The sequence below is a fragment of the Puntigrus tetrazona genome, unplaced genomic scaffold (genome assembly GCF_018831695.1).
Source record: "Puntigrus tetrazona isolate hp1 unplaced genomic scaffold, ASM1883169v1 S000000300, whole genome shotgun sequence".
NCBI lineage: Eukaryota > Metazoa > Chordata > Actinopteri > Cypriniformes > Cyprinidae > Puntigrus > Puntigrus tetrazona.
In genome coordinates this window covers 110,001-132,590 of record NW_025047960.1, presented here as the reverse complement: position 1 = coordinate 132,590, position 22,590 = coordinate 110,001, and the positions used below count along the sequence as shown (strand labels likewise).

At 38.7% G+C, this 22,590-nt stretch overlaps 1 protein-coding gene and 2 pseudogenes across 1 annotated transcript; all 3 read left to right on the top strand.

Annotated features, from left to right (window-relative positions):
• The first annotated feature begins 6,260 nt into the window (after nt 1–6,260).
• LOC122333611 lies at nt 6,261–11,252 on the top strand (annotated as a pseudogene).
• A 1,223-nt stretch (nt 11,253–12,475) lies between these two features.
• On the top strand, nt 12,476–16,668 carry LOC122333609 (tripartite motif-containing protein 16-like). The gene is given in 7 exon segments (XM_043231304.1): nt 12,476–13,123; nt 13,495–13,590; nt 13,663–13,896; nt 14,379–14,538; nt 14,678–14,725; nt 14,924–15,269; nt 15,271–16,668. Coding segments are annotated over 7 exon segments (1,629 nt in total). The 5' UTR covers nt 12,476–12,550; the 3' UTR covers nt 15,443–16,668.
• A 2,190-nt stretch (nt 16,669–18,858) lies between these two features.
• Nucleotides 18,859–22,590, top strand: part of LOC122333610 — a 4,415-nt pseudogene continuing 683 nt past the window's right edge.

Here is a 22,590-nt window from a genome sequence, read left to right as displayed (position 1 = left end):
AAGGCGATGGCTGGAGAACTTTTAATTGATTTAAAGTCAGGAATTAGGCCGCTTTGGGAAGAACTAACTAACCTCATGCAAACGGGCTGAAAGGAACGTCTTCCTGTGTTTCACGCCGGGGCTAGCAGAGAATTTTCAGTGGGTTTTGTTTAAAAGTTGGTTTTCTCTAGAAGTCTTTTCCATGTTTCATCATTTAAAAAAAGTGATATGCAAATTTTTTTTGTCTGTCGTCTGAAACTGTAATATAATGTCTGGTTTGAACAATAATAAAGCACACTATACTTGTTATAATAAGTGTTTTTAATGCCACGCTACTGTATTTTTATGTATTTATACTGTAATTAATGTGTCAATGGATTATGAAATACATTATTTTTGGTTTTTTCGTTCTGCATAAGCACTTATATTTATTTTGGTGAAAAGCCAGCCTTTTAATGACAGGAGCTTTGTCTGTTTGTCTTTATTTAAAATGTAAAAATTATTTAAAATTATTTTATTTATTCAAAAAATGCTGATTTTTAGTTTATTGGCTTTATGTAGGTCTACTTGCTACTTTTTCTTAAATATAATATTCTAAAATATAATATTAATAATAATAATAATAATAATAATAATAATAATAATAATAATAATAATAATAATAATCTAATTCAGTTTGTCTTTAATTTCTTTATTTAGTAAACTATATTTATTTTTATTTATTCAGAAAATGTTGATTTTTAGTTTGTTGGCTTTATGTAAGTCTACTTGCTACTTTTTCTTAAATATAATATTCTAATAATATGATATAATAATATTAGTATGATACATAATAATAATAATAATAATAATAATAATAATAATAATAATAATAATAATAATAACTACTTTTCCCTTGCTTATTTGTTTTTAATTTATTTATTTTATCATGTATTATGGAAACAATATTTATTTGGTTGTTTATTTTCTTTAACTTTTATTTATTCTGAAATGTGCAATATTGCAATATACACACACACACATACACACACACACACACACACACACACACACACACACACACACACACACACACACACACACACACACACACACACACACACACACACACACACACACACACACACACACACACACACACACACACACACACACACACACACACACACACACACACACACACACACACACACACACACACACACACACACACACACACACACACACACACACACACACACACACACACACACACACACACACACACACACACACACACACACACACACACACACACACACACACACACACACACACACACACACACACACACACACACACACACACACACACACACACACACACACACACACACACACACACACACACACACACACACACACACACACACACACACACACACACACACACACACACACACACACACACACACACACACACACACACACACACACACACACACACACACACACACACACACACACACACACACACACACACACACACACACACACACACACACACACACACACACACACACACACACACACACACACACACACACACACACACACACACACACACACACACACACACACACACACACACACACACACACACACACACACACACACACACACACACACACACACACACACACACACACACACACACACACACACACACACACACACACACACACACACACACACACACACACACACACACACACACACACATACATATATATTTACTCATATTTTAATTCTTTTTCTCTGTTTTAAACCAGGCCTGAGAAGTTTCCAGTTCAGTGTAAAGTGTGACAACTTGCCCCAGTCAGTCAGAGTTCAAGCAGACTCCCTGTGTGTGTGTGTGTGAGGAGTGTGTGTGTGTGTGAGGAGTGTGTTATATACGAGCGGCCGTGTTTTCTTGACATACGTTCAGCCTTTAAATTGTCCTTTTAATTTCCCCTGGACTTTCCCCCTGTCTCTCTCTGAATGTTCCTCTGTGTTCGCTCAGTGTCAGGAAACACAGTTAAATCAGTACGTGTGAGAGCGTCTGGGCTGCTGATATATTGACACGATGCCGAATAAAACACTTACTGTACAGAACTACAGTGAGACTCTGTTCACAGACTTCTCCGGTGTTTTTCTCTGTGAGCAGGCAAACTCAAGGGAACAAAAGATTATTTTCTTTAAACATACCAGTTTTTTTTTTTAATTCAAAGCTTTATTCCTGTCCATCCTAAAACTATGTTAATCCTAAAACATCTTTATATTCATCCTATGTGTCCTCTTACGTATATTTGTATCTTGCTTTTTCTGTTGTATTTTCATAACTATACTGTGATAATGGTTTAAAGGTTTTATGTAGTTTAATAAATTAAAAAAGATTAGCCTTTAAGTCCCTTTTATCGGCATTTTATCTGTATTTGTTGTTGTTGTTTGTTTGTTTGTTTTTTTGGAAGTGAATCGCTTGAACCGTCACGAGTTCGAACCAATCGGAGCGGCTCCAGATGACTCGCTCAGTTGAATCGGTTTGTTTGTTCTTCGCTTTTCGCGTCTTCGGTCACGTTTACACGACGCTGTTTGCTCGCTATTTGACGAGATTCATTCAAGAGTATGAGACTAACAAATGAAATAACACTATTTCTATTCCCGTGGTCCACGATGAAGCCACCCAACCCAAACCCACGAACACGAGGTAACCAGTTTAACGTTCACTAGTGAAAAATCAACTTAATTGAAAACGACGAGCTGCGAATCAAAATGTTAAATGGGAATTCATTTTTTATCGGATTGTACTAGTCTGTATAGAAAGATGGTCAATGTATAAATAGCAGAACAACACAAACGGATGAACTGTGTCGTTGATTCGCTGAGAATGATTCAGTTGAGTCGTGTGTTCGGTTAAGTGCTCACGAGTCATTGATCTGGAGTTAGTCAGATGTTCAGTGCTGTCTGTTCTTCTCTGCAGGATCTGCTCATGGATTACTCTTTAAGGGTTTAGTTCTACCTGCTTGAGATGCTGATGGCCATCGATTCATTTCATAGACTCGGTTCAGTTCACAGGTATCTGCACCAGCACTGAACAGTTCACCCAAACCTATCATGACCAAAAATTCCCCTTTACCCGCTTTTGCCATGAAAATAGACCAAATTTGCTATTTTGCTATTTAAAATTTTTTATTCATTTCTGGTATGCAAATGAATCACTTAGTCACTTAATTAATCAATCAATTAAGAAATACTTTCATTGCTCATATTTCACAACCACTGCTTCACTGTTACAGAAAATAAAGCATGAAAAAAAACCTGTAATCATATTTCACATCAATGATAACATAACTCTTAGCATCCAGATAACATTAAGTTTAAATTACTTAGGTGCACTAAAATTAATATACTAAATAAATCTAATAGTAATGTTTAAAAGCACCAAAAACTATCAAGTGTACGCGATAACGTGACTTCACATTTAATTCAATTAAAATATATGTATAAAAGCTAAAAGCCATTCAGAATACACACTTTATGCCTGAAAAATAGTGTAAATGCCTTTTTTAATCTCACAGTTCTGACTTCTGTTCACAAGTTTATATTTCACATAAATTGTGAGAAATATTCAGAATTGTCGGATAAATACAATCGGAAGATTTACACTCAAAATTGGGAAATATTTTCCCAGAATTAAAAAAATAAAATAAAATATAAAAAAACAGAACTGTGAAAGCATGTCTACGTTTTGAGATAAAAACTCAGAATGGCAAACGAAAGCACGATTGTTAAAAAAAAATATTATAAATAATTTTTTATGGTATGGTGGAAACCAGCTTTTAAAGGTTTGTCAATTTATGGCGGTAGGACGTGTATTTTTGTATTTTTCTCTCAGATCATGCAGTGAATTAGAGAAGCACCAGAGGGCTCTGATGAGCGACACGTCTTCTCTAATACTGTCTCTTCTAAAAAAAGGTTCTTCAGCGGTTCTTTAGAGAGGTTACGGTGCACCAATCGCGTGTAAAGAACCTCTTGAGGAGCTCTATGGTTCTTGAGCGGTTCTTTGGGGTGAATCAGCACTGCCATAGAAAGAAGCCATTAGGATTTTTTACGTGTTTGCACTTGGATGGGATTCTTGCAGAACACAAATCTAATCCCTAATATGGTTTACCAAATTTGCTGACACCTCGCTTTATTATACTTTAAATTTTGAACATCAAACTTAATTTTCTTAATAGCACTTAATTGACCAATTATACACCAGATTACAATCAGTTGACTTCCACTACAGTAGGTGGCGCTTAAGAAGTTATTTGCCATTAAACAAGAAGAAGAAGAAGATGTTTCAAGTGCTTTTCGTGCCTAAATGGTCTGAATATTTTCATGTAAATGCAGCAGACCTCCACTGAGCTCTCAGTCCAGACCGCTTTGTTAACGTCGCTATCAAGAGCAGCTTCGACGACTTCCGGCTTCCTTGAACTTGCTTCTTAAGACCATCAACTTCTCTGTCCTATTTCTTTCCCATTATTAAACAAGAAACTAATGAATAAAACATGGCCACGATTTAGCCAAAACGATGAAACTATAAATTAGGAGTACTAACACTATTACATACATTTACAGTCAAAGCCTGGAATATTGCCTAAATTCTCATAAAATGCATTCATCCCCATCTCTCTATAATTTTCGAAACCCTTAAAAATAGAGGCTAGACATCAGGAAATATCTGTTTATAAACCCGTTTAATGTTTTAGATGAGGGAAACATGCGTTACGGACGTGGCTATATAATGCATTTGGGTTTACATTCATTTTTGTGTCTCTTTGCTCAAACCTGCTCTCAGTTTGAAGCGATCCTTCAGGCGTTCTGAAGGCCTGGGTATACTTGACTTGATCTTTTAGAGCATTTTCTGTACTTTCTAGTAACGCTCCAAAGGTTTGTTTTTGCATTCTTAAAAGAAATGCGACGCGCAAGCTGACCCAGCGTCATGCTAATCACTAAGTCACTAAGTTTATTTTTTGCGTTAGTTTACGTGTTACAGGAGAGTAAGCAGCTGATGGCCCCGGTTGTCATGGTAACTCGTAGACAACAGTAGGCTAACCGTTACTATTTTAAAAACAATGGTATTAAAAAGGTATGTATAATTAGAGTATAAAGTTTTTGTATATTTTACCAAGAATTAACTCCCCAGAAAAGCCAACTCTTCTGTCAGACAAAGTGCTCGCGGCCCTTTCACATATACTGACTTTTCTGGAAAAATTTACGGTAAATTGCTGGAAAGAGATCATGCGTGAACAGGCCCTTCCCGGTAAAAATCCCTGTAAATTCGTTCTGGCAATTTACCAGAATGAGAAGTTCTAACATTACCAGTAAATTGCTTCAATTCTGCTGTGTGTGAACTCTGCAACGTTTACAGAAATAAAAAAATATCATGCAAATGAAATCAAAGCACTTCTCCTGATCCGGGCGGATGAAGCAATTTGTTGTCAACTGAGGAGACCTGTTGTTCTCATGTGCCGTCTTTTGCGCACTCAGGTTTTTTATTTCAAATGTAAACTCGGCCGTGCCACATCGAGATAAAAAACATTTAATCGTTTTATTTCACTTCCATTACTCACATACTAAACACACAAGTTTGCAAAAAAATATTTGCCTTTTTTGTCAATTTTGTGTAATTATATTGTCCTAATTCTGAAGAAACAGGCTTTTTCTGTGTTTGGTAGCTAAATTACGAGCTGTAGCATGAACTAACCAAAATAGTTCCTACCAAAAATAACACAGTAAAAATATGTTGTTCACACTCAGATTGTTACTAGTAAATTAACTCATTTTAAAACTACATTATTGAACTATAATGTTAACATGAACAATAATTACATAACATTTATTAGCTCATTAAAGTTAAGTTAAACTTGTATTAATGCCACATCTCATGGCTTGTACACTTAATTTGCATTTTCAGCTGTACCAGTGGTTATTTATATATTTAATTTTATTTATTTGTTTATTTGTTTTAACATGCATCTTAAAAATCTTATTTAATTGTGAGAATGAAGTGGGAGCAGCACAGCAAGGTTTTGCCTAGAATATGCAGTTGAGCATGCGCCGTGTGTGTGTGTGTGTGTGTGTGTGAGAGAGAGAGAGAGAGAGATGAGGAAGGAGCCTTTTTTAGTAACGTTACTCAAACACAAAAGCAGGAAATACTTCCAGTTCAGGGAAAGAGAAACTGAAGCAGAGCTGTTGAGTGTCTGTCGCTCCGTGTAAAATGGCAGAAGCCAGAATTTCTCAGGATGAGTTCTTGTGTGCAGTGTGTCTGGATCTCCTGAAGGATCCAGTGACTACTTCCTGTGGACACAGTTACTGTAAGAGCTGTATTACAGACTGCTGGGATCAAGAGGATCAGAAGAGAGTCTACAGCTGTCCTCAGTGCAGACAGACCTTCAGTCCAAGACCTGCTTTAGCTAGAAACACCATGCTGGCTGAAGTGGTGGAGACACTGAAGAAGACCAAACTAAAAGCTGCTGTTCCTGCTGCACCTGGAGACGTGGAGTGTGACGTCTGTACTGGAAGAAAATACAGAGCTGTCAAGTCCTGTCTGGTGTGTCTGAACTCTTACTGTCAGAATCACCTCGAGCAACATGAGAGTTGGAAAGAAACACAATCTGACCGAAGCCACTGGACAACTGCAGGAGATGATCTGCCAGAAACATCAGAAGATCCTTGAGGTTTTCTGTCGCACTGATCAGAAGTGTATATGTGGGCTGTGTAGGATGGGTGAACATAAAAACCACGACACTGTATCAGCTGCAGACCAGAGGACAGAGAAACAGGTATTTAAAACTTGACACTATGTGTGTCCTTTATATGTGTTTATATTGGCACCCGTATTAACAGCTTACAGCATTTACACGTAATTCTGCAGCAGAAATAAAAAGCAGCTGCAAGAAGATGATTCACTGTTTGCTGAAAATACACCATAAACTTTCATCAAAACAATCCTTCATTCAAAAGGAGCTTGATTACACTATTCCCGCTCTTCAACAATATTTTCAGTCAGAAAGCAGAATGTTAAAAGTAGAGACATTAATGTTAGTTAGTCCATGCTAATGCACAAACCTAAAGAGGGGACTGTTCTTGTGTCTTGTACAATGTAGGTCAAAAATGCAAACGAAGGTCTACATTTCACCGTCTCTTCATATTAAACTGGTTAAATGTACATTAATTCAGTTGTACCATGTGATACATGAACAGTGTTGATTTGTGATGTTGTCATCCACGATCACGATGACAGACTGTAATATGAGACATCTCTGCTCGCATGGTGAAATCTAAACCCTTATTTCGAGTTATCCACCATAGTTATTTTATAAATATCTCTATTGAATATTTAATTCAAATTTGGTGGCCTTCTGTGTCCAAAATTGTTCAAAAACATTATGGGACAGGGTTTCAGACTGCGACTGTCTTTGTAAAATAGCGAGCAATTCCATTTGTTGATCCGAATGGCAGGTTTGAGCCATCAGAAGCAAGAGACCGTTGCTGAGCATGCACCTGAGCCTCAGTCCAAGGTTGATGCAGAAATGGCGGCCGTGCTTGCCTTGGTCTCCTTCACCATGCCCAGAGCACTCTCGGCTAGGCAATTGGTTTCTGGGGTGCGAAGCTGAGCAGCATTCTGCCCCAGTGCCTTTCTTCCCGGAAGTGCACTGAAGTTGTGGAAGGATTCTTTTTCAGCCAGAACATGGCATACAGGCTTGTATGTCCTCTGGGGGTCCAGCTAGGTGGCACATGGAGGTCCTCCAGGTCGGGAGACCGAATGCACTGCATCTTTGCCTTCAAAGCTTGGCAGCTGGCGAGGCCATGGGTGTGTAAGTTCGTCCAAGCTGCGTCTGCCTCACACGCTATGGCCATCGTGCAGATCCAGCAGGCCAAAGCTTTGAAAGAACTAAAGGGGGGTGGGCTAAACTCAGAGATACTGCAGGATCTGGGCTCTGCCCTACTGGCTATGAAGGTAATGGCACAGGCTGCTGGACTCTCACATTATCCTGAGATATCTGCCTGGATATGTACCCAAGGTTCCCACTACTCCTTTTAGGGACCAGGAGGTAAGGGGATCCTGACCTGTCTCTGTTGTGCCCAGTGGGACACACATATCTAGATCGCACCCAGAGTTTCAGACATTCTGAACAGCTCTGTATCTGCTTTGGAGGACAGCAAAAGGGGAGTGTTGTCTCCAAACAAAGGATTTCCCACTGGATTGTGGATGCGATCCTAACAGCTTATCAGGCCAGAGGTCTACCCTGACCATTGACAGTGAGGGCTAATTCTACCAGGGGCATGACACCTGATGCATTCGCTAGATTTTACAAGTTACAAATGAAACCAGTCTCTAATAGAGTTCTGAACATCAGTTCCATCACGGGGAAATTTCTCTCGTATGAACTCTCATATTGGATTAGTCTTCCACATGTAGTGGCTCTTTTCACAGCCCCATGTGTATATTTATTATGGTGAGTTTTATTATGGACGCCTTTCTTGCCACAACTCCGAATTGTGGAGGGTTGAGATGTCCAGCACGTGAAAATTCTGCAAACCCAATTTTATTGGCCTTTTCTCAAAGATGTCAGAGATGATTGAGCTCCCAAGCGTGACCTCTAGTGTCATACACTCGACACAATGTCCTTGTTCCCTCCTTAACCAAAATGTCTGCTGTGAGATTTACTATCATGTTTGTCCTGCAGAATCAGATGAAGGAGACTCCAGCAGAGAATCCAGCAGAGAGAGAAAGATCTCCAGCAGCTGAGAGAGGCTGTGGAGTCTCATAAGGTGAGTCTGGAGAATCTGTTAGTTTGTCTCGGTCTCAGTTCAGACTCACTGAATCACTGTGTGTTTAACAGCGCTCTGCACAGACAGCAGTGGAGGACAGTGAGAAGATCTTTACTGAGATCAACCGCTCTACTAGAGAGAATCCGCTCTGAGATGATACGACTGATCAGAGATCAGGAAAAGCAAGCAGTGAGTCGAGCTGAAGGACGACTGGAGCGACTGGAGCAGGAGATCAATGATCTGAGGAGAAGAGACGCTGAGCTGGAGCAGCTTTCACACACACAGGATCACATCCAGTTCCTGCAGGTAACACACATCTAGAAGAACAGATCAGAGTGGACTTGAGCAGATCCTGCTGTAACACGAGACTCAGAGAAACACTTCATGAGGGTCTTATTATATCATTAGTCAGACTCTCATCTGATTATCTTCTTTTGAAAGAGATGCTGCTTACAGATGTATTTCAGCTCTGGAAATCTCTAAAGGAAATTTATATGTTATATGTGTTTATATCAGTGTCGTATAAAAGCATCAGCAGAAAAGGACGGGGTGATGAGTGTGTGTTTGGATCTAATGATCAGTCCTGGTGTTTGTACTGCTCTTCCTCTAAGTACTCATTCAGACACAATACCACATGGACTGATCTCTCTGTGAAGCCCATCATCAGGAGAGTAGGAGTGTTTGTGGATCACGGAGCAGGAACTCTGTCCTTCTACAGCGTCTCTGACACAATGAACCTCATCCACACAGTCCAGACCACATTCACTCAGACGCTCTGTCTTGGGTTTGGGGTTTGTTCTGGATCACTAGTGAAACTGTGTTGATGAATCAGAGTACACTGACGAGAAATTCTACTCATAATGCTTTGAGATGCACGATAAATCAGTAACAGTGAGATGTTTAAGGAAAGGACAAGTATCGGTGCATTAGCTTAAACATCTAATGATGCAATGCATTGGTTTGAAAAGTGTGCATGAGCAGAAAGTTGTCATTTATTTCGCAAAGCATAATTTCTAACATATTTGTATATGTAAAAAAAATATTTATGTTTAATTATTAGTGGATGTGCTATACTTTTACTATTTAGAAAGTAACCAATAATCTGTGACCAATATTTTATATGTAGATAGTTTATATGTAGATTGAGTGAAAGTATTCATACCCCTTCATTATTTTGACAGTTTATGTTAAACTGCTTTAAATGATTTTTCCCCACAATAATCTACACCATTCTGAGAAAACAAAAACTTATTTGTCACAAAATAAATAACTGAGATAAGTACATTGCATTGACTAATGCAACTAAATATTTAGCTGAAGAATCTTATCTTTTTGTTTGATGCAACAGGCTTTGCTTATCAGCAATTTGGCAATCATCTGCCAGTCTTCTCAGAATGGTGTTTAAAGCAGTTTAACATAAGGCAGCAACATAACAAAATGTGAAAAAATAAGGGGTAGGAGTACTTCCACAAAGTATCTGAAAAGGTTTGAAAGTCATAAAAGTCAAACAAATCCATTTTGAAGTGGAAGAAGCCTTCGCAATTGAAAAATAGTGCATTAATTGAAAAACAGATTAAAAATACACTGTTGGACATTCATTTTGTCTTTTGTAGAATTTTAGACCTACATATAAGTGTGTTTTCTGATACCAGTATTGTAAAGGGAGTATTGTAATAGATAACTCAACTAATAACTAAGTTCAACATGTTTCTTATAGCAGTTAAAAATAGTCATTTTCTTTATGTATTTTAATTTTTAATCCAGTGACTAACGTTTAATGTAGTTATTTTAATGCTTTAAAGAGCAATTTTGGATCGTAATGTTCTGCAAACCATATAATATACATTCGTAATAAAACCAGAGAGAAAGGCTGCATGGCCAAGAAAAGTAAACTTCAGTTACTTTCCAGTGTTAATTCCAAAAATATATTTTTTCAGTTAAAAACAGCTCAGTGTTGATTCAGTTTTGTCCAATATGTTAAGTTCATCAGTTATGAAATCGTCTCAACAGGGAAACGGAGTATTGTTTACTACTAATGAAGCTTTATAGAAAGCCTTTGTAAAAAGAACGGTTATCACTTTTGTTTGAAAGGCAGCTGAATTAATGTAAGCATACTACTCTGAAACATTTGCTGCTTTTGTATAATGTTTCTCACACTATTCTTCATCATCTAGGTTGAAACTAGTGCTGAAACTGCTTATATGCCCTGATATCCCTTAACAGTCTTTTTTTATATACCCTTTTCATCAGTATTATTTTGATTTTTGTTTAGTATCTATTCTGAAAAGTACAATTAATAACCTGTCAGAGGAATAGCCATATTTTACACAACTATTCTTTTACATTTTAAACACTATTGCATCGAATTCATAATTTGTCTATTTCTTTGTTTTGGAGGCTTGTTTCGTGTTTAATTTCTATTGTTATTGTAAGCCTGTGCGTTCATTTAAAAAGTTATTAAAGTGTTTGAATAAACCGTCACGTGTTCCTGCACACTTCCTTTAGTAATACATGTCAACTACTTCTATTTACAGTAAAAGTAGACTGTTTTAATTTGATGGTTCCCTAATGGTTCCCAGTTTACTAATACTGAGCTAATACTCTGATGAGAGTAAACATGTAGGTCCATTTTAATCAGAGTCATATTGAGTTGTAGTCGACAGCAGGATCTCCTGGGACTTGATGATATCTTATTTCCCAATTGCTGCTTCATCAGGTAATCATATTCCTCAGTCAATATTAAAGATGATGAATGCAACTGGTCTCCATTCAGTTTAGCCTGTTCTTACTGAAACAGAATCACAAAAACGTCTTGTGTGTTTATGAGAAAGCTGCTTTAGTTCAAAATACGGCAGAAAAAGAGAACATTGATCCGGAGAAGATGTTGTTTTACAACAAAACTAAAACCTTTCACAGAACGCATATCTATAACATTTTCTAGAGCTGCATCCGCACTTTCATGTACAAGAGACGTGTACAATTAATATACATTCATCTTTTAAAGAAACACTTCTTGAGACTTTATGGCAGGTTTTTTCCAGTCTCATTGCATCTCATGTTTTTAAATACTCTGTGTGATTGGCTTTCAGCGTTTTATATTAAAGTATGTACACATACATTGATACTGTTTTATAAAGCTATTTTAACACCGTAATGTATTTAAATTATAAACAATTTTAACCGAGCACTTTTTACAGACTGTATGAGTAATATTTTTGCTTGATGCACCCTCTTGTGGCTTCAGGAGAGAAGCAAAAAAATTTCACACTAGCTTTTAAATTCAAATAAATGTCAAATATTAATCATATTTAAGTACAAACTTCAAAGTTAGTTTTTCAGTTATTTTGACACAAATTTGTGTGAAATAGGTTTTACAACGAGGACATGGTTTGTGAAGTTTACCCTTCCTGTATTCTTCTAAAATGGTAAATGGTATAAAATGGTTTTTAAGAGGGAAAAATAATCTCCCATGGATAGTGCCTGTAAACCAAAAACCAGTGTGTGTGTGTGTGTGTGTGTGTGAGAGAGACAGAGAGAGAGAGAGAGAGAGAGAGAGAGACTTCACAGGAACACAAATGAGAATCCTGTCTTGCAGACTCACAGATAAAGCTGTTTTACTGCCGTGACTCAAACACAGAACCAGGAAACAGGAATCACGTGATTCTGGTGAAAGAGAAACTGAAGTGTATTCAAGCGGTTGTGTGTTTGTGTCTCTGTTTTCTTGCAGTAAAATGGCAGAACCCAGTGTTTCTCAGGATGATTTCATGTGTCCGGTGTGTCTGGATCTCCTGAAGGATCCAGTGACTACTTCCTGTGGACACAGTTACTGTAAGAGCTGTATTACAGACTGCTGGGATCAAGAGGATCAGAAGAGAGTCTACAGCTGTCCTCAGTGCAGACAGACCTTCAGTCCAAGACCTGCTTTATCTACAAACACCATGCTGGCTGAAGTGGTGGAGAAACTGAAGAAGACCAAACTCTCTGATGACTGTTACGCCGGAGCTGGAGATGTTCAGTGTGACGTCTGTACTGGAAGAAAATACAGAGCCGTCAAGTCCTGTCTGGTGTGTCTGAACTCTTACTGTCAGAATCACCTTCAACAACATGAGAGTTTCTTTAAAGGAAAGAAACACAAAGTGACCGAAGCCACTGGACGACTGCAGGAGATGATCTGCCAGAAACATGAGAAGATCCTTGAGGTTTTCTGTCGCACTGATCAGAAGTGTATATGTATGATGTGTACGATTATTGAACATAAAAACCATGACATTGTATCAGCAGCAGACCAGAGGACAGAGAAACAGGTATTTAACACTAGAGATCAAGTTAATAGTGCAGTGATCCAATACTCTTTTTATTTTCTTTGCTGCTTAATTGAACAGAAACACTGTCAGCGTGACGCTCTTCTTTTCTGTTTCAGTTTCACTTTTGCTATACGTTCTCTTGTGGTGTTAAACAGGTCTTCATCTACTAACATATTACAATTAACATACAATGATTGAAACTGAGTATTTCTGGAGTTTATGTTAAACTGCTTTAAATTATTTTCTGCATTTCTGGAGTTTGAACCTACAGCTATTAGTTATCAGCTCCACCTTTCCTGGATTCATCTGTTCTCATGATGATTTAGAGTCAGTAGTTTTCTGTGAGATTCACTATCATGTTTGTCCTGCAGAATCAGATGAAGGAGACTCAGAAGACGCTCCAGCAGAGAATCCAGCAGAGAGAGAAAGATCTCCAGCAGCTGAGAGAGGCTGTGGAGTCTCATAAGGTGAGTCTGGAGAAGAAGAGAAGTTTGTCTCGGTCTCAGTTCAGACTCACTGAATCACTGTGTGTTTAACAGCGCTCTGCACAGACAGCAGTGGAGGACAGTGAGAAGATCTTTACTGAGATCATCTGCTCCATTGAGAGAAGACGCTCTGAGATGATACGACTGATCAGAGATCAGGAAAAGCAAGCAGTGAGTCGAGCTGAAGGACGACTGGAGCGACTGGAGCAGGAGATCAATGATCTGAGGAGAAGAGACGCTGAGCTGGAGCAGCTTTCACACACACAGGATCACATCCAGTTCCTGCAGGTAACACACATCTAGAAGAACAGATCAGAGTGGACTTGAGCAGATCCTGCTGTAACACGAGACTCAGAGAAACACTTCATGAGGGTCTCAGTTTCATGTTTCAGTGTCTCTATCTACTCTAAAGTGAGAAATACAGGTGCATCTCAATAAATTAGTATGTTGTGGTATTTCAGTCATTGTGAAAGTTATATGATATGATACCTCCTCATTTACTGCTGCAAACTGATAGCGGTCAGATAGATATGATGGATGTTGTGAGTATACAACCTTTTCTAGTATCTTTGACAGAAAAGGGTGATTCGAGAGGTAAAACCTCAGTAGAATCTGTAGAATTAGTAAATCTTCTCCTAAACAAATCTATTCAACCCTACAATGAGATTAATAAACATCAGTCGAGTCAACGAGAGCAGCACAAATCTGGTGTTGGAGCAGGTTATTGGGTGAAGCGTGGAGCTGATGAGTTTGATTTCTGTTTTCCGTAGAGTTTCCAGTCTCTCTCAGCTCCTCCTGAATCTACAGACATCAATGATGACCTCTTCAGGTCTCTCCTCTCTTCTGATGATCTGAGAGAGTCTGTCCTTCAGCTGAGAGACAAACTGGAGGATTTCTGTAAAGAGGAACTGAAAAAGATCTCAGACAGAGGTAAAGTCCTGGAAATTGATCTGCTCTCAGAAACCAGTCCATCATCATCTCATATCATGGAGAACATCATGTTAGAAATGTCTTAGGAATGATGCAGGATCATGAGAATAACTCTAATCATTTCTGTTGATTTCCACAGTGACATTCACCAGCATTGTTCCCAGAACCAGAAAAGATTTCCTACAATGTAAGTCAGTAAGAAAACAAGCAGTTCATGTACTTCTGTAGAAGGTGAAAGAGTTTTATTACTGATGATGTAAATGATGGTTAGCACAGATATCTGCTCATCTGTACTGAAGCACTGATTATACACTGAACATCAAGAGTTCATGAAAAGATCAAACAGATTCATAATTCCTGATCTGATGTGTTTTATCTCCATCAGATTCCCATCAGCTCACTCTGGATCTGAACACAGTGAATAAACACCTCCTTCTGTCTGAGAACAACAGAGTGATTACTAACACTGACACAGAGCAGCCGTATCCTGATCATCCAGAAAGATTTGATGTGTTTTCTCAGGTGTTGTGTAGAGAGAGTGTGTGTGGACGCTGTTACTGGGAGATTGAGTGGAGTGGGAATAGTGCTGATATATCAGTGTCGTATAAAAGCATCAGCAGGAAGGGACGGGGTGATGAGTGTGTGTTTGGATGTAATGATCAGTCCTGGAGTTTATACTGCTCTTCCTCTAGTTACTCATTCATACACAATAACACATGCACGGATCTCTGTGAAGTCCATCAGCAGGAGAGTAGGAGTGTTTGTGGATCACGGAGCAGGAACTCTGTCCTTCTACAGCGTCTCTGACACAATGAACCTCATCCACACAGTCCAGACCACATTCACTCAGACGCTCTGTCTTGGGTTTGGGGTTTGTTCTGGATCATCAGTCAAACTGTGTTGATGAATCAGAATGGACTGATGAGAGATTCTACCCATAATGCTTTGAGCTGCATGATAAATCAGTAAGAGTGAGATGTTAGAGTCTCTTCAAGACATCAATACTGCAGCTGAACTTCTGTCATTGAGATAACGTGTATCAGAATAAATGTGTATAATTAATTCTCATATAGGGTTCTTGGGTACAGGAATGATGGTGGAGCTTCAGTGATCTGTTGAAGATTTCCCACAGAAAGCTGAACACTGTATCGTCATATAAGAATGCTCCTAAAAAGCTAAGGTTTCCTATTTTTCTAAATCGATAAACACCACCATAACCTAAACATTATTTTTCTGTAATCAGTTGTGTTTAATCAAAGCCTGTAGATTCTCTTTACCACCCTTTCTTGACACTTTATGAGGATTTCTCTAGTAGTCTGTTTCTCTGCATTCTGTAAAGAAAGTGATGCTTAACTCAAACCCTCTTTTAGTTCACATGACACTATACATCCTCACTATTTGAGACAGTTATTTGACACTGTCGAGTCCTGGAGTTAGTGTGGCTATTAAATAAATCTTTGCTTGAAGGAGCAGCACCTTCTAATCTGAAAAAGGCCACTGTTCCATTTGTACTAAAGAAACCATCACTTGATGCCTGTCTCTCTCTCTTTCTCTTATCTCTATTTTGCCATTTCTGTCCAATATATTGGAAAAAATGTGCTTTTACAGCTCTAGACTTTCTTGAATGACTACCAGATTTTTGAGAGGTTTCAGTCAGGGTTCAAATCCGTACACAGCACTGAAGCCGTTCAGTGCAAGAGTTCTTAATGATATCTATATGGCAAATTTATGAGACCTATCCTCTGCTTTTGTTATTGTCGATCATGCTATCCTTATTTCTCCACTGGAGTGCTATATAGGGATGAGGATGGTTTTAAGTTGATTTAAATCTTTTTTTTTTTAACCAATAAACATTTTCTGTAAAAACAGGACTTTTCTTTTCTTCTCCTCGTAATATATCCTGTGGTGTGCCTCAAGGCTCTGTTTTAGCCCTGTCCTCTTTTCTCCTATCTTCTCCCTTGAGGGTCCATTTTTAGGAATCATGATGTCTCGTTTCATTGTTATGCTAATGACATGCAAATCTATACGTCTAGATCAAATAAGAGCTCTCCAGACATCCTAAGAGCCTTGTGGATGTAAAAGTCAAAACAGAAGTCATTGTTTTTAACCCTTTAGAAATCACCTAGACCTTGGAACTCTCAATTAGTTTCTCTTCCTTAGTAACATTACTTTAAGTGTGTTTGTAGATAGTTGCCTCAAAGTTGACAAGCAGATTAGCACGGCCACTGGGTCCAGTTTTCACTCAGTTTTCTCTGTTTTCTGTCTAAAATCAAATCTTGTCTTCTCAAGTGTTCCTTGGAGACTGCTATTCATGCCCTTATTACTCTCGCCGGATTATTGTAATCTTGCTGGAGCAAGACTTCTGAAAGGTACATTTGATTCCCTTAGCCCCACTTTTATCCCTTCATTGGCTTTCGATTAGTTTTAGAATTGAGTTCAAATATTTTATTACTGGTATATAAATCATTAAATGCTTTAGCTCCTTATTATTTTTCTCATCTACTTACCCCTAATTCCCCCGCCAGAGACATTAGATTCAAAGATAAATTCGTCCCTCAGGTACCAGTAACCCGGCTAAAATTGAGGGGAAACTGACTTTGAAGTGGCTGGTCCTACACTAAGAGTAAGAGTAGTTTTACTATTTTGCTGCTATTAGTGCACTTATTTTTAAATGCATTTTATAAATAAACTGAACTTTTTTAAAGATATGCTCTACAATTAGTAACTAGGAGTAAAATGAATAAGTATAAACAAAGTAAAGTATAAATAGTTACGTTTAAAATAAGCAAAATCATTATGACAAGTGACAATAAGAATACGTGATTACTTTATTAAACATTAAAAAAACAAGTAAAATGATCTCCTGAAGGATCCAGTGGCCATTCCCTGCTCTGTTAACATCAGAATTACAGGTTACAGTTTGTTAATAATTTGTGTTACAGTTTTTTCTTAATTGCTAATTAAAACTGATTTCTCATTTTGCTCAACCTTCGATTCAGTTCTCAAGACAAAGATGCATTTAATTTTTTTATGTTTTCAAACACGTCACCACTATACAAAAACCTACCCCTCAGCACAAGTGTATCTGATCATTCAAATCTATCATCACAGTGATTATCACAGTGAAGCCAGCCCTGTGTGGATGTTTTTCCTGATCTGTTCTAATCCTCTCTGGGTTCGGTTTAGGGCTGGTCTTCAGGTAATGCAGCTTAAAAACTCAACTGAAGTTTAAAAATGCCCACCGATTAGGAAGCACACAACTTGACTCTGCTCTGTATATTGTGTATTTTTTAACCTTTTATATCTTTTGCATATCGTTATTTTCTGATTACTTATCCTTTTAATTATTGTTACAATCTTGTCATTTCTCTCTCTAACACAAATTTCTTGTATGTGTAGACATACCTGGCAATGAAGCTCCGATTCTGATTCTTCTCAGTAGTCTAATAATACTTGTCCAGTGCGTGGTACAGCTTCTCTTTAATTGAAAATTGAGTGTTTAATCTTGTCATTATTGGCACTCTATTCTTCTGTGTGATACTGTTCAGTGCTTTGACACAATCTTTATTGTTAAAAGTGCTATATAAATAAATGTGCTTCACATGTTTGGACAGATGTTAAATGTTTGTACAATAACATTTAAAAAGGATGTCTTGAGACCTTTATGGCAGGTCTTTCCATATCCCACTGCATTACATGTTTGTAAATGAAAAACTACTCGATGAGATTGGCTTTCCACATGTTATACATACATGATGTTGATTTATTTGCAGCTATTTAAGCAACTTTGTTTCTGTTATACTTTTTTTACAGATAGTCATGTTATTTTACTGCTTTGTATAAATGTGCATTCTGTATTATTTTGCTCAATGCACCCTCTTGTGGCCCCAAGACAAAACAAACTTTTTTTACACTTTAACAACTGAAATTATACCTTTTAAATGTAAAATACATTTCAAATATGGATATTATTTAAGTACAACATTCATGGTTAGCATTTCAGACATTTAGACAGCCCTACTATGAGGACACACATTTGTTTATGAGGTGTGTTCTTCTAAAACCAAAATGGTTTTTAAAAGCGTATTATTTTACTTTAAATATATAAAAGCTAAATGTTTTATGTGCTGGGTAGGTTAAGGTGTAGGGTTAAACAGTTTGTACAGCAGAGAAACCATTATACCTTTGGATAGTCCCTGTAAATCCCATGTATGTGTGTGTGTGTGTGTGAGAGAGAGAGAAAAACTTCTAAGAAGCAGGAATGATAAACCTGTACAGACACACCTGTCTTATTGAAGTGACTCAAACCAGGAAACAGGAAAAATCTGATTTCAGGGAAAGATTAACTGAAGTGTATTCGAGCGCTTGTGTGTTTGTGTCTCTGTTTTCTTGCAGTAAAATGGCAGAACCAAGAGTTTCTCAGGATGATTTCATGTGTCCGGTGTGTCTGGATCTCCTGAAGGATCCAGTGACTACTTCCTGTGGACACAGTTACTGTAAGAGCTGTATTACAGACTGCTGGGATCAAGAGGATCAGAAGAGAGTCTACAGCTGTCCTCAGTGCAGACAGACCTTCAGCACAAGACCTGCTTTATCTACAAACACCATGCTGGCTGAAGTGGTGGAGAAACTGAAGAAGACCAAACTCTCTGATGACTGTGACCCCGGAGCTGGAGATGTTCAGTGTGACGTCTGTACTGGAAGAAAATACAGAGCCGTCAAGTCCTGTCTGGTGTGTCTGAACTCTTACTGTCAGAATCACCTTCAACAACATGAGAGTTTCTTTAAAGGAAAGAAACACAAAGTGACCAAGCCACTGGACGACTGCAGGAGATGATCTGCCAGAAACATCAGAAGCTACTCGAAATTTTCTGTCGCACTGATCAGAAGTGTATATGTGTGCTTTGTGTGATGGATGAACATAAAACCATGACACTGTATCAGCTGGAGAACAGAAGACAGAGAAACAGGTATTTAAAATTAAATATCAAGTTAATACTCTATACTATAATACTATAGTACTATAATCATCCAACCCTCTGTTAAAGGGTTAGTTCACTCCAAATTCTGTCATTAATTACTCACCTCATGTTGTTCCAAACCCATAGGACCTTCTTTCATCTTTGAAACACAAATTAAGATATTTGTGATAAAATCAGAAAGCTATCTGAGCCTCCATAGACAGCAACAGAACTGAAACAATCCAGCTCCAGAAATCTTGCACAAAGAAAACAAAAATAACATAATTTACTCAGCTAACCTTTCAATTGTAATTACCAAGAATACAGAAACACTGTCAGTGTGACGTTCTACATCTGTGTCAGTTTCACTTTTACAACCCAATTTAACCCAAATGTTGGGACATTTTGAAAATTTAATTAAAATGAAAACTAAAAGACCTTTGAATTACATGAGCCAGAATTTCACTCACAATAAAATATAGAAAACATAACAAATGCTTAAAGTGAGAAATTGTACACTTTTATCCACTAAATTCCACATTGAGGCGCTCCCAGGCCAGTCGTCTCCAGCGTGTCCTAGGTCTTCCCAGGGCCTCCTCCCGGTGGGACATGTCCAGAACATCTCTATTGGGAGGTGTCCAGGAGGCATCCGGAACAGATGCCCGATCCACCTCCACTGGCCTCTCTCGATGTGGAGGAGCAGCAGGTCTACTCCCAGGTGACTGAACTCCTCACCCTATCTCTAAGGTAGCGCCCAGCGACCCTATGGAGGAAAGTCATTTCGGCCGCTTGTATCCGGGATCTCATCCTTTCGGTCATGACCCAAAGCTCATAACCATAGGTGAGAGTAGGAACGAAGATCGACCGGTAAACCTTCTTCACCATGACAGACCGGTACAGAGACCACATTACTGAAGAAGCTGCAACGATCTGTCTGTCGATCTCTCGTTCCATCCTCCCCTCACTTGTGAACAAGACCCCAAGATACTTAAACTCCTCCACCTGAGGCAGGAACTTCAAACCAACCTGAAGGGGGCAAGTCACCCTTTTCTGACTGAGAACCATGGCCTCAGACTTAGAGGTGCTGATTCTCATCCCAGCCACTTCACACTCAGCTGAAAACCGCCCCAGTGAACACTGTAGGTCTTGACCAGATGCAACCAACAGGACAACATCATCAGCAAAAAGCAGAGACGATATCCTGTGGTCGCCAAATCACGGCTGCGCCTAGAAATCCTGTCCATAAAAATAATGAACAGGACTGATGACCAAGGGCAGCCCTGTCGGAATCCAATATGCACTGGGAACAAGTCTGACTTACTGCTAGCAATGCGAACCAAGCTGCGTGTGGAGGTGAACCTGACTATCTCTAGCCAGTACCTCTCTAGCTCCGCAGCAACTCATGCTCCTTCCCCCCCAGAGAGGTGACATTCCATGTCCCTAAAACCAGATTCTGTGTCCAGGGGTTGTGTTGCCCACATTTGTTATTTTTTACATGTTCTATTGTAAATAACATTTTGACTCATGCAAAATTCTTTTAGTTTTTTATTTTATTCAAATTTAAAAACGTCCCAATATTTCTAAAATTCTACATTTGAGATGTGAAAAAGCTGATCCTTCTGGAGTTTGAACCTACAGCCATTAGTTATTAGCTCCACTTTTACTGGATTAATCTGTTCACATGAGGAATTAGTTTCAGTAGTTTTCTGTGACAATGACTATTAACTATCTGCCCTCCAGGAGATGCAGAAGATTTTCCAGCAGAGAATCCAGCAAAGAGAGAAAGATGTCCAGCAGCTGAGAGAGGCTGTTGAGTCTCATAAGGTAAGTCTGGATAAGAATATAAATTTGTCTCAGTCTCGGTTCAGACTCACTGAATCACTGTGTGTCTAACAGCGCTCTGCACAGACAGCAGTGGAGGACAGTGAGAAGATCTTTACTGAGATCATCCGCTCCATTGAGAGAAGAGCGCTCTGAGATGATACGACTGATCAGAGATCAGGAAAAGCAAGCAGTGAGTCGAGCTGAAGGACGACTGGAGCGACTGGAGCAGGAGATCAATGATCTGAGGAGAAGAGACGCTGAGCTGGAGCAGCTTTCACACACACAGGATCACATCCAGTTCCTGCAGGTAACACACATCTAGAAGAACAGATCAGACTTGAGCAGATCCTGCTGTGACACGAGACTCAGAGAAACACTTCATGAGAGTCTTATTATATCATCAGTCAGACTCTCATCTCATAATCTTCTTTAGATTCAGCTCTAGGAATCTCTTAGAAATAATTTGTTTTAGCTCTTCTAGAAGATGAATTTAGCTGTCAAACATCTCTAGCACCACCTGGTTGTATCTAACAACCAAGGAAATCTAAAGATTAACCCAGTTCCGTTTTTATTGTAATTGTCATGTTTATCACACTAAAATCATGCGTTATAAACTAAATTTGTTAAGTTACGGTTTTCTGAGTGTACGCATCTGAAAAACCTTTCTTCTCTCCTGAGTCTTCCACCATTTTGGAGAGAAAGCATATGCATGCTTTAATGTATTTGACTTAAGCAATTTTGGGGGGGCAGCGCACGCATGAATGTAGTAAGTTTTGTTTATGCTTAGTTGAAAGTGTGCATATGTATTGTGATACTCTCTAAAATGGAGGAAGAAGTAACTGTAACAGAAGTGGACGGGACAACCAAGGTAAAATAACAATGATTTTATTTTGACACAGCAGAGAATGAAACTGGAGATCATGGAATCAGAGGTGAGTATACAGTGTGTAAAATGATATAACTGAGACTGGCAGAATCTTGACTTCATTCATCTCTCAACAGGGTTCTAGGATTCCAGGAGCAGGACAAGGAGATTGGAGGACCACACATCACTGGAGCAGACACTGACTGGAAGACACAGGAGACAACTGGAACTTGAAATGAACACAAGGGTAAGTACAAGGTAGGTATTATGACAAGCGTCCCCAAAGGACAATCAGCGCCACCAACCAGCGTGGAACACCTGGCCACACCCATCACAGGCTGATCGGCCCACATGCTGCTGAATAGGAGAAGGCTTTATAAGCCATTTGAGTCATGCATCTAG